Genomic DNA, 14,872 nt, shown 5'->3' on the forward strand with positions numbered 1-14,872 from the left:
TTGAAATGGACCCAGTGAGCCAAGGTAGACTAGCCAAAGATGTCTGGGATGCTAAAAGCTTTCATTTACCAGACAGCCAATGAGCCCAGATGGAAAATGTGTACTTGGGAGGAGAATGGAGGAAAGCTCTTTACTGGAAAGAGGCCAGCGTTTGTAGCATGGCTTTCTGGCCCATCTCTACCTATCATACCCAACTAAACTCTACAATAAAGGTGGACTGGGTGCAAAGGCACAGGCTGACACCTCTGTTGCTAGAGACTCATTTGTAGGACTTGGGCAACAGTGTTTGTAAAGCCAGACGTAGAAAATCTTGATTCCCTATGGTCGTGGAAAATGTCCTTTTGATAATCTGCAAAATCCCACTTGGCTTCTTGTGTCTGTGAAGGTGGTGATTACAATGCAAGAGGGTCCCAGAGTGGTTAGGAGCAGACGGGGGAGAATGAGATATAGTTAGGAGCAGACAGGGGAGAATGAGATGAATATAAGGGAGAGAGGGCAGGGGAATGAAGAGAAAGGTGAGTAGAGCCAAATTAGGGATGGAGGGGAAGAGGGGCAGGGAGATGAAGAGATGGAAGGAGAGCGAAGGAAAGGACAAGGTGAGAGTGGGGGATGGAGCTGGTGATAAAATCCACCTGTGATAAAGTTTGGACAGTGCCCCTGCTGCTTATTATTATTAATATTATGGTACTGTCTACTGGGCCCAACCAAAACTGGGGTCCCATTGTGCAAGGCACTGTACGTAGTCCCTGTGCTGAAGAGCTTGCAAACTAAATAGATGAGACAAATGAAGCAGTATTCTCCCCATTTTACAGATAGGGAGCTGGAGGTACAGAGAGATTAACTGACTTGCCCACGGTCACTGAGGAAATCTTTGGCAGAGATGAGAATTGAACCCCAATATCCTGAATTCCAGTCTAGTACCTTAACTGTAAAACCAACCCTTTCTTTATTCTTGCCATGCTCCTGCTATCGTTGACGGACATGGTATTTGTGAGCAAACAAACATGCAGATGCAGTGTCTCAGTAATTGAGGTGCTCTGTAGCAAGCTCTCGTGTTCTTCCTGAGACCCCCTGAACTCCAGGGCACTTGGTTACCATGTATGTGTGTTAAGAAGTCAGGTTATTGTATGATATACTGTGAAAGCAAAGTGTTCTCCAGTGCTTGCTGGTTAATCAGGCACCAAGAAAAGGTATCCCGAACAATTTAACTACTGAGTCTTTTTTTTCTTCCTGGCACTGGACACAGTTTGGATTTCTGGCCTTATACACCTGCCATTTTTAATTCGAGCCACAGACTACTTCAGAATTGTTCCACCTTTCCTTCAAAGTTTAGCAGTGTCACTTCTTTCTCCTCACTAATCACAGACCATCCTCTGCTCTTTCTTTCTTTTTTTTTTTTGCATGTGTTTATTCTTTCCACAGGTGTATGAACTGGATGGGACCCAATACAATGAATCCTGGTCTGTGGCAACGTATCAGGAGGTGACGAGGCAGTTTGTTAAGGATCACCCTGATTTTATTGGAGCAAAAATTATATTTACAACACACAGGTAGAGGCTGCTTGCATGGGGCGAGTTTGGAAGTGTTCTATGTGTAAATGGTCATGTTGTCGTGCAGGCAGCATCAATTGAGTGGCACAAGTGATCAGAGAGATCTCCAGAGAGACCCTGGAAGTGATCCAGATTGCATTGCTTCCAGTGTAGTGAGGCCTAGAGCATTAACTCCTGAAGTGCTTTCCAGCATATAAACATCTGCAGGTGGAAATGACTGAGGGTGAATGTGTGCAGTTGTTCATAGAAGTGAGAATGTGTACGTGTAAGATGATTGGGGTTTGTTAGCAATGATGGTGTGTATGGAAAAGTGATTACTCTTGAGCTGAAAGGAGCGGCAATGAGTGAGCAGGAGGCTGTTTCTGTGTGTGTGCACATGAGAAGTGAGTGTGTTTTCTCAAAGCCTTATGTGTTCTCTCTCTGAATCTTGATGCATCATCTATTTCTGTGGAAGCAGGAGCAACAGCAGAACAGCTGGAGGGTTGGTACTGTATATTTCAAAGCTCCTTCAGGGACCCTGCAAATGCTGCCTTCCCAGAAACCTTTATACACATTTGAATCCAACAGACTCCTATGGCCTCTAGTGGGTTAATTTTAAAACACAATTAAAATGCAAAAACTCCTGCAAAATAATACACAGAGCATGTTTAAAATATTACCTATACAGTTGTTCTGGTTCTGCCCCGTCATTGGCTTATTGATACAGGGGAGATTGGCCAATTAGTCCCAAACAGTGTGCATGATGCTGGTTAACTCTAGTCATTTGGGCTTTTCTTAGGCATTTATGCATTTTTTTTTTAAATTGGGTATTCCCTTAAGGCTCCTGATCATAATACAGTCAGAACCTGAGAAACTGGTTCCATGGAAATGAGCATCAGCACCTTTCTCTGTCTCTTGGTTTTCAGAAAGCAGAATGTTACTGAGATTAAAAAAGCTGTCTATAAGGCCATGGACCTCCGAGCCACGTTTCCGAACACTCTGGCGGGATTTGACCTGGTATCTTTGTATTATTTCTTACTTGGTTTTGTATTTAATATTACAAGGGCTGAGTTGTGATTATTGGTACAAAGAGATTTCAGAAGGGAAAAACAGCAAAGCAAGCTGTTGAAATGCTGCCCCATTGTCTTTCGTCCTGCAGGATCCCAAATAACTTTGTTTGCATAGGCATCGGTCACTACAGTGCAGCCACCTCTGGGGAGAAGTAGCTATAGAATGCCTCACAGCCATACTTTATAACTGCATTTGGGAAGTGAAGTAAAAAATAATTTATTTCATTTAAACTGCAGATGAAATTGAGGTGGGCAGGATGTAATTTGTGGAGTTGGAATTTGGCCAGGAAACTGCCAAATCTTGTAGAAAATGCAGTGGGATTTTCAGTGACCACAAGTGGTCCTGATCTCTGTTCTAATCAGCACTTCAGCACAGTGTCTCCTGAGATTCTGCAGGTATGTTACTAAGTCTTTACTCAGAGGAAAGAATGCCACCTACTTAGTCATGAGCAGCTGTTTCTACAGCACAAGACTTATGCTGGCCATTATAATTCAGGACTGAGACAGAGGAAGAGTACCTAATGAAACTACCGCAGGAAAATGGGATATAAGTTATCTTTCTTCTTGACACCAAACCCATCGTCTAAAACCTGACTGTCTGTCAAGGGGAAAGCAAAGGAGCAGCAACCAGTATCCCAGACTTTCTGCAAAGTCATTCTGAGGCTGCTTTTGTGTTAGTTGCTATCTCAAGAATAAGAGCTTTGGTGGGGATTGGGAATGTGTATGTGGGCGTGAGTGCGGAAATGTAGGGAATTCTGTTATTGGTGGAGATGCAACGGCAGCGACATGCACTAGCATCCTTACCAGCTGCACTATTCTCTTCTTAAAAACATGTGTATGACCTATCTTTTACAGAGAGGGCCTGTTCCTGGTTGTTGCAAACCAGGATAACTCTGTGGAAGTCAATGGAACTATGCTAGTTTTCACCCCTGGAGGAGCTCTTTAACAAAAAATAGGAATACAGTACTGGAATTTCAGATGGCAACGTAGGGCAGTTTCAAGCCAAAAGACTAATGATCACCAGGAGCGTGTTCAGAAACATCTTTATTCTTCTCCCCAGGTTGGGTATGAGGATGAAGGACACTCTCTGTGGAACTTGAAGGATGCCCTGACCATTCCATACTCCCTAGGAGTCACTTTGCCTTACTTTTTCCATGCTGGTGAGACTGGTAAGCATGAGAACACAGGCTATGTGGGGGAGTGGATACTTGGATACTGAGAAGGACAGCTGGTGGTTGTATCATGGGAAGTGGTTTGGTATAGTCTGTTTCCCACCATTCTTCTACGTCAGCAGAAGATCAGCTCACTGCCATAGCATACTGGATGGTTCCTCCCATTTTCAGGTTCCACATCCCCTACCTGCTCCCTACTTTCTCCCATTGTCTTCATGTCCCTCACCATCACCACCATCTCTGTCTGTGTCTGATACTCATTGTCACCTTCACCTGTCTTCTGCATTGAACACTCTCATTTCCTCATCTTGGGCTGTTCCTGGGCCTGTTCTTCTGGAGTCAGGCAGCAGGAGGTGTCACTGGTGTTGCATAGCTATCCCCTTACCAGAGCAGTGTGTTCAGTTGTCTCCTCTCCCACACTCACCAGCACCAGAGAGGGAATTTTTGAGGCCATCACCAGCCAGAGTCATGTTTTTAAGCCCATTTGCTAATGAATGTCACTGAGTCAGCTACATATCTTAGCTTAAATATGTTTGTTCAAATAATTAAATATACCCTTTGTCCTTTATTGCTGGAATAACATGTTTACATGCAATATATTATTCACCCACCAGATGACATGCGGTGCTATAGAGAGTTTTAAGCTGGGTGTAGTCCCTGATAGACAAAGGAGACAAGCCATGAGGAAGCCTATTAGTTTGTATTTGAGGCATTTATTTAAAAAATAAAATAAATTAATTTCCTGTTTGAGAAGATCTGTTTCCAAAAACAGGGAAGTGATTTGGAACCATCTTTCTCTCCTCAGACTGGCAGGGCACCTCTGTGGACAACAATGTGCTCGATGCTTTGCTGTTCAATACCAGTCGGATTGGCCATGGATTCGCTCTCATTAAACATTTAGTAGCCAAGAATTTATCCCGTAAGATGGATGTTCCTATAGAACTCTGCCCAATCTCCAACCAGGTAGGACCTACCTGAGTGACCTTACGTCTCAAGTCAGGAGCTGGGACCAGAAATTTAGAATTTGATAAATGACCTGCAGCAGGGTGTTGCTCAACATATATTGGCCTTTGTGTAGATACCGGTTAAGGGTGGGGGGCAGGATGTATCTGTGTTATCCTTTATCACTCTCCAGGTGCTCTTTGTCCTGCTCCATGACTGCCTCTCATGTCTCATTGGCCATAGAAGGTCATTCTGAGAGGGAGACATATTATGTAGAAGATATTTGCATTTTTGGAAGGTGAGTGAGAAACAGATGCATTTTTCTATGTGGGAGGTTCTAAAGAACGATTTGTGGGGAGGGGGACAGAGGACTACTCTGGAGACTGAGTCCCTGTCCTTTAACTCAACCATTATGGAGACATTCTTTGCTTGGTTTAATTGCCACACTTATTGGAAATTACATATGGTCTCTTCTTTCTGTTTCACCTATTCCCTTGTTATGGTCTCTTTGCTGTTTTTTTTCCCCTTCAGAGCATAACATTAGGAATATGTATACGAACTATTATAATGATTATTTACTTGTATTGTGATAGTGCCTAGAGGCCTGTAACAAGAAGCTGGTCCTTTGGGTATGTGTGCAGTCCAGCATGCCTGTTACAGGGAGGTAGCTCCTTTAAGACAAGAGTTTTGGGACTTTTAGATGAAGCACATGTCTAAGGGATCATGTGACCTGGGATCATGTGTCTGTCTATGAGAATATATAAAGCAAAACTCCTGGTTCACTCTGTGAAGCCTTCTCTAGATTAGGATTTGTAAGGTGTTAACAAACACCTAGTGTGGTGTAGTCTAGTATAGACAATGCAATGCACATTTAACACGTGCCAAACAGAGTTAAAGCCTTGACCAGTTTAACACATGTTAAAGGCACACTGCTTTGTTTACACTAGGCTGTTAACATGTGATAGCTAATACCTTACAAATTCTACTCTACAGAAGGCTAGGGAGACTGGGGCGAGGAGAAGATAGCTCTCCATTGTGGAGGCTGGAGGCCTGAGACTAGAGACAAGGAGGGGCTTAGCCTGAAGAGGCCTGAAACAAGTGACTGTGAAGCCTCGAGGGAAGGGCCAGAAAGGAGTTGGAAAGCCTGGGTAATAAGGGTGCAGGGTGAGTTCTTTCTGTGTAGGGTAGATATTTTTTGTTTCATAGTATTAATTAACCAGACTCCACATCCGTTGTGTGGTGTGGAAGTACCCCAGAGGCGCAATAGTAGGGAAAACTAAGATAGGAGGGTCTGGGGAAGGAAATGCTGTTACAGGCTCCAGTCCCACTGTGCTAGGTGCTGTACAAACATATGATAGAAAGACAATCTCTGCCCCAAAGAGCTTCCAAACAAAGTATAAATATATACTGCAAATAGCTGTAAGAATAACCCATCCTTGCTTCTTCCTCTTCCTCCCCCTCATCCCAAGGTCCTGCTGTTAGTATCGGATTTGAGGAACCATCCTGCTGCTGAGCTGATGGCAGAGGGACACCCCATGGTGATTAGTCCAGACGATCCATCTGTCTTTGGATCAAAGGGTGTGTCGTATGACTTCTATGAGGTGTTCATGGGCATCGGCGGGATGCACGCTGACCTGAGAACCTTAAAACAACTGGCCCTAAACTCTCTAAAGTAAGCACACACTCTCGCACTAGGAGTGACACTTGGGGAGATATATGCCTGCTAGCCACCTTAGCATATATATATGCAGATAGCCACCTTATTCTGTTTTCAGCCCCAGAGTCTCCTCTGTCACTCGGGCTGGGGTTCTGCTGACCCAAAGTCCTCGCCATGTCTCTCATAGTGCAGGATTTGAGGGGCTTGTGCTATCCCAGAGTCTATGCTGTCCATTGTCAATACAGCATCTCTTGGTGTGTCTCTTTCCTCCCCTCCCCACCTCCAGTGCCAATTTACCTATGGAGCCTAGCCTTGGGCAGGAGAGAGAGAGGTGATTTTTTTCAAATCACTTTTCATTTGTTTGAATTTTACTTAGTTGTATGTTTTGCAGAGACCCATTATGCATCCTCTGATGGCTTGGCCATTGTGCCCAAAGCATTCTGGCCTGCACCTGAATCTTTGTCTATTTTCTCAAAGCTGATGCCCAGGCCTATGTCAATCCTAGGCATCCTTCAGCGGTTTGGAGGACAAATCTGTTACTTCCCGCCATTAGGAACAGGTGACAGACACAACATTTTTAATCTTTATCTGAGGCAACACAAAGGGTTAATCTTTCCCAGCTTCTTGCCTTTTCATTTTGGACTCAGATCCTGAAATAGTTTCCCCTCCCCAGCCATCCCAATCCCGTGTCTGATCCTTGCTCTCTTTCATCCCACAGATACAGCTCCTTGCTGCCAGAGGAGAAAGCCCATGCCAAACAGGTCTGGCAGAAAAAATGGGACCAGTTTATAGCTGACCTCTCCAATGCTTTTCGAAAGGAGCAGTAGTGGGGAGGAGGCTCCTCTCTGAGAGACTGTCTGTACGGCGGAGGGAACTGGGACTACTGCTAATACAGAGAGAATTCTTTTTCTATGTCACTTGAACAAACAGCGCTCAAGCTGTGGCCTGGAGCCAGGTGATTTTGGCCAATTATAGTTCATAGCAATCGCCCACACCTCTATACATTGAAGTCTTTGAGTGCAGGTGAAGCAGAGCAGTGAGCCTTTAAAACAGAAGCAAAAAGTGCTGCAAATGACCAAAGTAACTAAAGTCAAAATACCATTAAAATCCTGATGTGCTTACTCACTTTTTAACTATTGTGAATGGGAGTTTTCCCTGAACAAGGACTTCATGATTTTGCCTTACATCATTATAAAACAAATATCTCCTCGGGAAACGGCTAGTACAAACATCCCACCATCTGAGCCCATTGACTTTCAGGAGGGCAAGGATTGAAAGCAGTTGTTGTCTGAGATCTGTGACTGGTTATGTTTGACCCTGGGCCCGGTGCCAAAATAGTACTGCGAGACTGAGGAACCAGGTCTAAGCTTCTGACATCTCAAGATGTAAGGGCTAGAAACAAGCCGATGGACCTGTACAAATGCTTTTAAGACTTGTATACTTTGTAAAGCAGTGATCAAGAAAGAATGCAAGCGCTGATTGCTGAAAGGATATGCACTTCACTCTGGAACCCACCATTGTAGGGATTCCAATACAATGAAAAGAACCCCTGATTTCAAGAGGTATCTCTCAGATCCATATTAAATAAAGCACCGATCCTGCACTGGAATCTACTAGTGCAGGCCTCTGCACCCATGTGAAGTCCTTTTGATTTCAATGGAATTCAACATGTACTGGCAGATCCCACTGCAGGATCTGGGCCCAGTACCTGAGTCCATAGCAATCAGATCTCCGATGTATCAAAGAATTAGTCCCTCGATGTGGCTTCAGTACAGTGCCAGTGTCATTCCCAGCTACTAGCTCTGCAGAAGAAAGACAAAGCAGCAACAGCACAATTGAAATAGTAACTAGATAGAGTCCTTTGAAATAACTGTGACAAAAACTGCAGACAGAATTTCAGATGGCAACGTAGGGCAGTTTCAAGCCAAAAGGCTAATGATCACCAGAAGCATGTTCAGAAACATCTTTATTCTTCTCCCCAGGTTGGGTTTGAGGATGAAGGACACTCTCTGTGGAATTGTCTGTCTGTTCTTCTGCGGAGAGATGGACAGGGTAGCAGTTATGCTGTAAGAAGCTTGGGCCAGGTATGAAAAATCATCAGTATCATACCTAGAAACTACTCATTTAAAACCCCAGATATGTAAGTAGATCAGAAAATGTCTATGAAGATGCAATTAGGTTTATCCCTTTTATTTCATTATGGCTTGTGGGTTCCTCTGTGCTAACCCCAGATGCTTTTGTTTAGCTTGTAACCTTTAAGCTGGACCTCAAGAAAGCTATTCTTGATGCTTAATCCTTGTAGTTGCTCTTTTAAAATCTAGCAATAGCCTAAGTTCCCACATGTATTTTCTTTCTTTCTTTTATTAATAAAGTTTACCTTTTCTAAGAACAGAATTGGATTTTTGTGTTTTAAGAAGTTTGTGCACATGTTGTTTAATTAGCTGGTGGCAACAGCTGATTTCCTTTTTTTCTTTCTTTCTCAGTTCTTCCCCGGGGGGGAAAGGGGAGTGAAAGGGCTTGAGGGTACCCCACAGGAAGGAATTCCCAAGTGCGCCTTCCTGGGCTCTCAGAGGGGTTCTGCACTTGGGTGGTGGCAGCATCTACCAATCCAAGGTCAGAGAAAAGCTGTAACCTTGGAAGTTTAATACAAGCCTGGAGTGGCCAGTGTTAATTTTTAGAATCCTTGCGGCCCCCCACCTTCTGCACTCCAAGTGCCAAAGTGGGGAATTAGCCTTGACATGGGGTGAAGATGATAATATTTCTATATAACTGTGAAAAGAGCAATGAGCTGTTTAACAGGCTCACCAGTATCCCCTCCATTTCCACCTCGGCAAAAAGCCTTTAGTAATGGCAATGGTGGCACACACACTCCATGCTTATCTTCTCCTGCAGGCTTGAATCTTTGATGGCCTTTAGGCCCGCAACATTGCTCTAGCCATCACCTGCAAGCATTCTCTGCAATTCTCTACTGTTGCCAGCTCTGGCAATCAATGTGCTCCCACCTTCCTATGAAGTATCCAGTCAAATGTCTGGCATGAGTCATGTTGTAAGTGTTCAGGGACTCTTATTTTTTGACAGTCAGTGTCGTGCAAGGCTCCCAGTGCCTGGAACCTTTCAGTGGATGGTACTCTTCATAACTATAGGAAGGTTTATACTGTGCAGATCTGATAGGATTTGAAATTATCCAGATGGTTAACTCAAATAAATGGAGTGTTGCCCTAAATGGCTCATCTTTGGACCAGTGACCAGTCCAGCGATTGCCCTGCCAACTGAGGTATCCCAGTTTGGGTTAGGTCTGGTTGTAGACACTTCCCCATCACCATCCCAATCAGATTTTGTTTTTAACGTAGTAAGTCTGAATTGAATGGAGGGCCCTAACTTCTCTGTATGTGAATTTCCACTATGTTCCTCCTTGCATCTCTCTTTGAACAGGAGCTGTACTCCATTTCAAGACCAGGTCTTTCAGAGACCTTTATAGCATGAATTTCACCTCAAGAAGGTCCTACAGCCAGTTCTCTTGAGTGACAGAGGGAAGGGAGAATGGCCTGGACTGCCTCCCTGCTGGAGAACAGTTCTCTCCTTTAGTTTGCCTTATATTAGAGATGGGCCACAAAGTCTGGCTCTGGATCCAAACCTCCCCAACTCCAGGTGTGTTAACATCCAGGGATTTGGGTTGACTCCTTATAAAGAAAGAGTCAGGCATATTCAGGTTAGGATTCAAATGTCCTCAGAGTTTGGCAGCAGTTTGGATGTGGGGTTTGCTTTAGAGTGACCCATCATTTATTATTTGTTATACTGCCTAAAGAATCCTGACCCCCCCCCATTATACTCAGGGCTCTACAGACATATAATAAATGTAATGAGTTTTTAAATCTGTTTCCATGGGTCTGTTTCTGTCTCTCACTCTTTAAAAAAAATCTTTTGACTTCAGACTTAATCCTGAGAGGTACAATAGGAGTTGAAGGTGCATAATGCTTTTCAAAATCATGCCCCTAAATCTCAATTTTGTTCAACGTGTGTGCCAAATCTCAGTACAGAGCTTGTCTCATGAACACCTCCTGTCCCATTCACAATTGTTGGGACCATCTCACCTCCCACATGTGATCACATAAGATTCCTGTGACAGCTACAGCAATTGCCTAAGTGGGAAAGTAAAAGGAATGATAGAATAACAATAATAATATTTAGCTCTTTTATACAGAGCTTCTTGTCAGTAGATCTCACAGCTCTTTACAAAGGAGTAAATGTTTCATCATTATATCTCTTACTCTGTATAAATCAGTATTTTAATTATTATTATTAGCAGTATTTTTAGCTTCTTTTAACACAATTTAGCAGCTGGAATCAAAGTAAAGAGCAGGCACCATGTGACCAGCTCAGCAAGTTTGAGGACCTCTGCCCTAAGCAATAATGATCAATGGGGACAGCATTTCCTGTCAGCGAATGAAAAGCTGGAAGAACTGAGGGTCTGAGATGAATCCTCAGGAGGCGTTCAGATATTGTAGAATAGAAAACCCATGGGGCCTTAATCTGCCACTTCCTTCAAATGGGTTTTATTATGACTTCAGCAGGCCCTACACTTATTACCTTTCCCCATCACTCTCTCAATATTTTGTAATATTTTCCCTTTGGTTTATTTGTTTGAATGGTACGTGGGTAGCTCTTCATTATAAATGTATTGTGATCATATTTGTATGGCGTTGCACAGTGGCCTGAGGGCCTTGGCTACGAGGTACCCTAATAAATTAAATGTTTATGTCCTGATCACTAATAGCCAGGAAATGCCTGACACATTTGTGGTTGTTAGGCAGGCCATTCGTCTGGTTTTAACAAGCTGGACAGTCCTGGTTTTGTCTCGTTTGTCCCCGTCCAGTGCTGATGTAAAATCAGACATGGTTTTGTCCTGCAGCATGCACGGAGGAGGCCATTTTGTAGAGTACCCTGCTCCACCTCTGCCAGTAGGATTTCACATGCATGCTTTGTGTGAGGTCACGCTGGCAGTGGTGGGGTCATGCAGATGGGGACAGGGACAATGATGGTCCACGTCCTGTATTCTGGGCATGCATCATAGGGTGACCATCTTTGCAGGATGGAAATAAGGGAAAACCACAAGGGAAAAATACTTTATTTTAAGGGACATTTTAGTGAAACACCATTTCCCTTAGCATATCATGTATTTTCTCTCAAGTGTGCATTTCTACTGTCCTCAAGTTTACAATGCAATTAAGTACCACTTTAAACATTAAATTAAAGTTTATCAGTTTTAATATGTTTCAATACATCTTAAATTAAGGGACAGGTGATCACCCTAAGGGACAAATCAATGAAATAAGGGATGGTCTCTGAAAATAAGGTACACATGGTCACCTTACCATTGATGTCACAAATCATGCAAATATAAACATTAAGAGAAGGGAAATAAAATAGCTGCTTTTTAAATGGTTGAAACTAGAGTTGAGCCCTTAAATCTAAACATCCTGTCAGCTACAATTTCAACAATGGTACTGAGTAAATTCCAGCTCCAAGTTTTTGTGACTGGCCTTTAGAGTACAGCCCCACCTCTAACCATCACACCTGAACTCATAATGCTATTGAGATGTGGCCCAATCAGCAACCACCACTCAGCCTGTCTCAATACATGAACAAACCTTTCTTGCCTTGGTCACTGTATCAGTTTCTCACTGCTAGGAAAAGACCAGTTCTTTGAAGAGAACCTCATAGTCATGTGAACAAGCAGCAAACAGGCCCTGTGATGTCTAATCAGGTAATTATTTCTTTCTCTCTCTCTCTCTCTTTTTTTTTTAAAAAGAACTTTATGTTTTCAGGGGTTACTGAAATACTGCAATACTGACAAGAGGGTCAAGCATCTTCTGTCTATTAAGACAATAGGTGTGGGCCCTCACCTATTCTGGCTGGTCACTAGTTTCTGGTAGTGCCCTCCCCATTGGTCATTACAGTATATGAAATACGTTTTAGTATATTTTTCTTTCCCTTTGACTTCCCATCACTAGATGAGCATGGTGCAGGCTGAGCAGCTATGCAGGGCTGTGCAGAGGAGGAGAGGCAGAAGGCAGCTGGCTGTCCTACCACTGGTAGGGACTCATGTCATTAGAGCCAGTGTGTGGGAGGAGACAATCAGGCTGTAAATGCTGGCTCTTCTGAAGCTGATGCCAGAAGGCTAACAGGGCACGGTGGTCACAGATGTAGATCTACAGGTGGGTATTACTATGCCTACTGCTTCTGCTATAGGACAATCACTTGGGTTGCAGACCCTACATAGCCCCAAAAATAGGGGTCCAAGCAACTGGTTGCTTTGTCTGTTGTTGAAGCCAGCCCTGGAAAGAGAAATCTGGGTTTAAACACTGGTGCTGAGAGTGAAGAAGGGAAAATGGGATCAGTGCGCTGGTGGCAATGTGGTGATGGGTGGAGCAGGAAGAGAAAGGTCTGGTGCTCCAGTGGGGTGGTGGAAGTGAGAGGACTCTGAAGGTAGCGGTGATGGGGTGCTATGGAGTGGGAGCTTGAATTTGGCAGCTGTATTGTGTGGGGAAGGAGGATAAAGGGCCAAAGTCGCCCTACAGGAAAAAAACCCCTCTCATTGGAGTTATGCTACCCTGTGAAGGGGAATTGATCCAGAAGGAATTTAGTGCAGAGATGAGAGAATCAAGGTATGGCAGTTGCTGGTGCTGGAATTATCAGGATTCAGCAGCCAATGGATGGAGTGTGTTGAGGGGCAGATGTTTGTTTGGCAGCCATGCTGTAGTAAATTATTGTGACTGGCATGCAAACTTCAGCCTGTTGGATAATCTTATTCATAAAAATAGGTAAAGTCTCCTTTCCCACCTTTACAGGAACGTTTGCTATAACTGGCTGGAGGGCAAACATTATTTGTGGGAGCCTGTCCAAATGCAATAACTCTGTAGTGAGCAATGCTTCTCCCCTCCACCCCCCCCATCACAGCCCCAACCCCATTGCACAAAAGGCTGATCTCTGCATTAGTCACATGGAGTAATGAGCATAAAGACATCTGCCCCTAGAACATGGTTCCAGCACTCGCCCTTCTGTGCTGAACATAAGGCCCTAGTTCACTTCAGCATTTAGAAGCTTCAAGAAAGTGTTACCCAATACCAGCCACTTTCACTGACCTGATTCCTGGGTCTAGAATATATGTACGCAATCAAATGTTTCTTTAACAAAATGGAAAATATTAATATATCTTGGGAGGAAATGGCCCTTTCAACCTGGGGTTACTGAACCTGTAACTTTATCGGGGACCATATCTGTCTCCAATAGAAAATTAAAGATTCTGAGGCCATCCTCTCGGCTGACTTGAAAAACTGACAGCAAGAAAATTTCAATTTTTGTTATAAACTATTAAAAATATATCCCCGTCTTAAATGTAAGCACTTTGAGCTTCTTTCTACTACCCCTTCCAGAGAGATGGCCTTTTGCTAAGATCACTTATATAAATTTAACATTCAGGTTCTGGTGACTTGCAGTGGGTATGGACTTAGTTAATGGGTGGGCATTTTCTATTTTCCTGTTGTTTGTTGAGTGCCAACAGTATGCTAATTTCTCTAACTGTGATCTCCAACTTCTATTACCTTATTAATGCATCAGTGATTGTATTCTTGTGGTACAAAGTGACACCTGCTGGCCAGTTAAAATAACATTGTGTTTGAATTCCTGGCATGAATGAAATGCAGGGTGATCTCTGCAGGTGGTGGGGAGACAGCTGGTGTGGGGTATCAGAACTCCTAACTGGCCTGCCCTTAGAAGGTGGTGTACAATGGGTCCCAAAATAAGCAGTGTTCTCAACCTGCTTTTTACCATGGATGTGCCGGGATCTGCAAAGCAACTTTTTATACTAGATTTTCAAAATTATCATGAAAAATTACCAGCCCGGACACAATCTGCTTGCTGCCCTTTGCCCTGGGCATGGTGATGAGAATGAAATTATTCACTAGTTGAGGGTTGCACATTTTGTTGCCTCTGTCGGCTGAGCTTATTGCACATACCTGCGGTTACTTGCAGTATTCCTCACAAGCTCCCTGGGTGCTATCCTCCCACCCCTCTCAATTTCAGGGACTCCCTGCAACCCCCACTTCTTCCACAGGCTCTGTGTGCCCCCCACGTCCGCTCCCTCTCTGCCATGGGCTCTGTGTGCCCCCAGTTCCCGCTGCCTCCCCCGCTCCTCAGACTAGGCTCTCTCCCATTCTCCCCACCGCCTGCAGTTCTGTTTGCCCCCAATGCCAGGCGCTCAGGGCGCACCCGCATCACACCTCCCCTCCCCCCGTTATTGTCTGTGTTTCTATCTCGGCCAACAATGGTGACAAGGCTGCTCGGGGCGCCCTGACCACCGAGGTCCAGCCCGGATAGGCCAGCCCCGCCAGGCCGCGCTGCCCTGTGACGCCATGAGGGTCTGGGCCGGGGAGACGTCACCACACCGCACTGTGACGTAAGAGGCTTTGTGCCACCCACGCTGCAGGGGTGGGGCTCTTTAGC

The 14,872-nt window shown here is 44.3% G+C and overlaps 1 protein-coding gene across 6 annotated transcripts in view; it reads left to right on the forward strand.

Moving 5' to 3' along the window:
* ADA2 (adenosine deaminase 2) overlaps positions 1 to 8,764 on the forward strand; it is a 30,567-nt gene extending 21,803 nt beyond the window's left edge. For 5 of the 6 annotated variants that reach the window (XM_075122337.1, XM_075122349.1, XM_075122343.1 and 2 more), the window contains 6 exons: positions 1,423 to 1,550; positions 2,456 to 2,546; positions 3,660 to 3,768; positions 4,577 to 4,734; positions 6,183 to 6,385; positions 7,089 to 8,764. In XM_075122337.1, coding sequence (XP_074978438.1) covers positions 1,423 to 1,550; positions 2,456 to 2,546; positions 3,660 to 3,768; positions 4,577 to 4,734; positions 6,183 to 6,385; positions 7,089 to 7,197 — 798 coding nt within the window. In that variant the 3' untranslated portion in view covers positions 7,198 to 8,764. The remainder of the gene's footprint in view (positions 1 to 1,422; positions 1,551 to 2,455; positions 2,547 to 3,659; positions 3,769 to 4,576; positions 4,735 to 6,182; positions 6,386 to 7,088) is intronic. The other variant, XR_007353634.2, reaches the window with a different exon arrangement.
* Positions 8,765 to 14,872: the final 6,108 nt, after the last annotated feature.

Source organism: Caretta caretta, chromosome 1 (assembly GCF_965140235.1).
Source record: "Caretta caretta isolate rCarCar2 chromosome 1, rCarCar1.hap1, whole genome shotgun sequence".
Taxonomy (NCBI): domain Eukaryota; kingdom Metazoa; phylum Chordata; order Testudines; family Cheloniidae; genus Caretta; species Caretta caretta.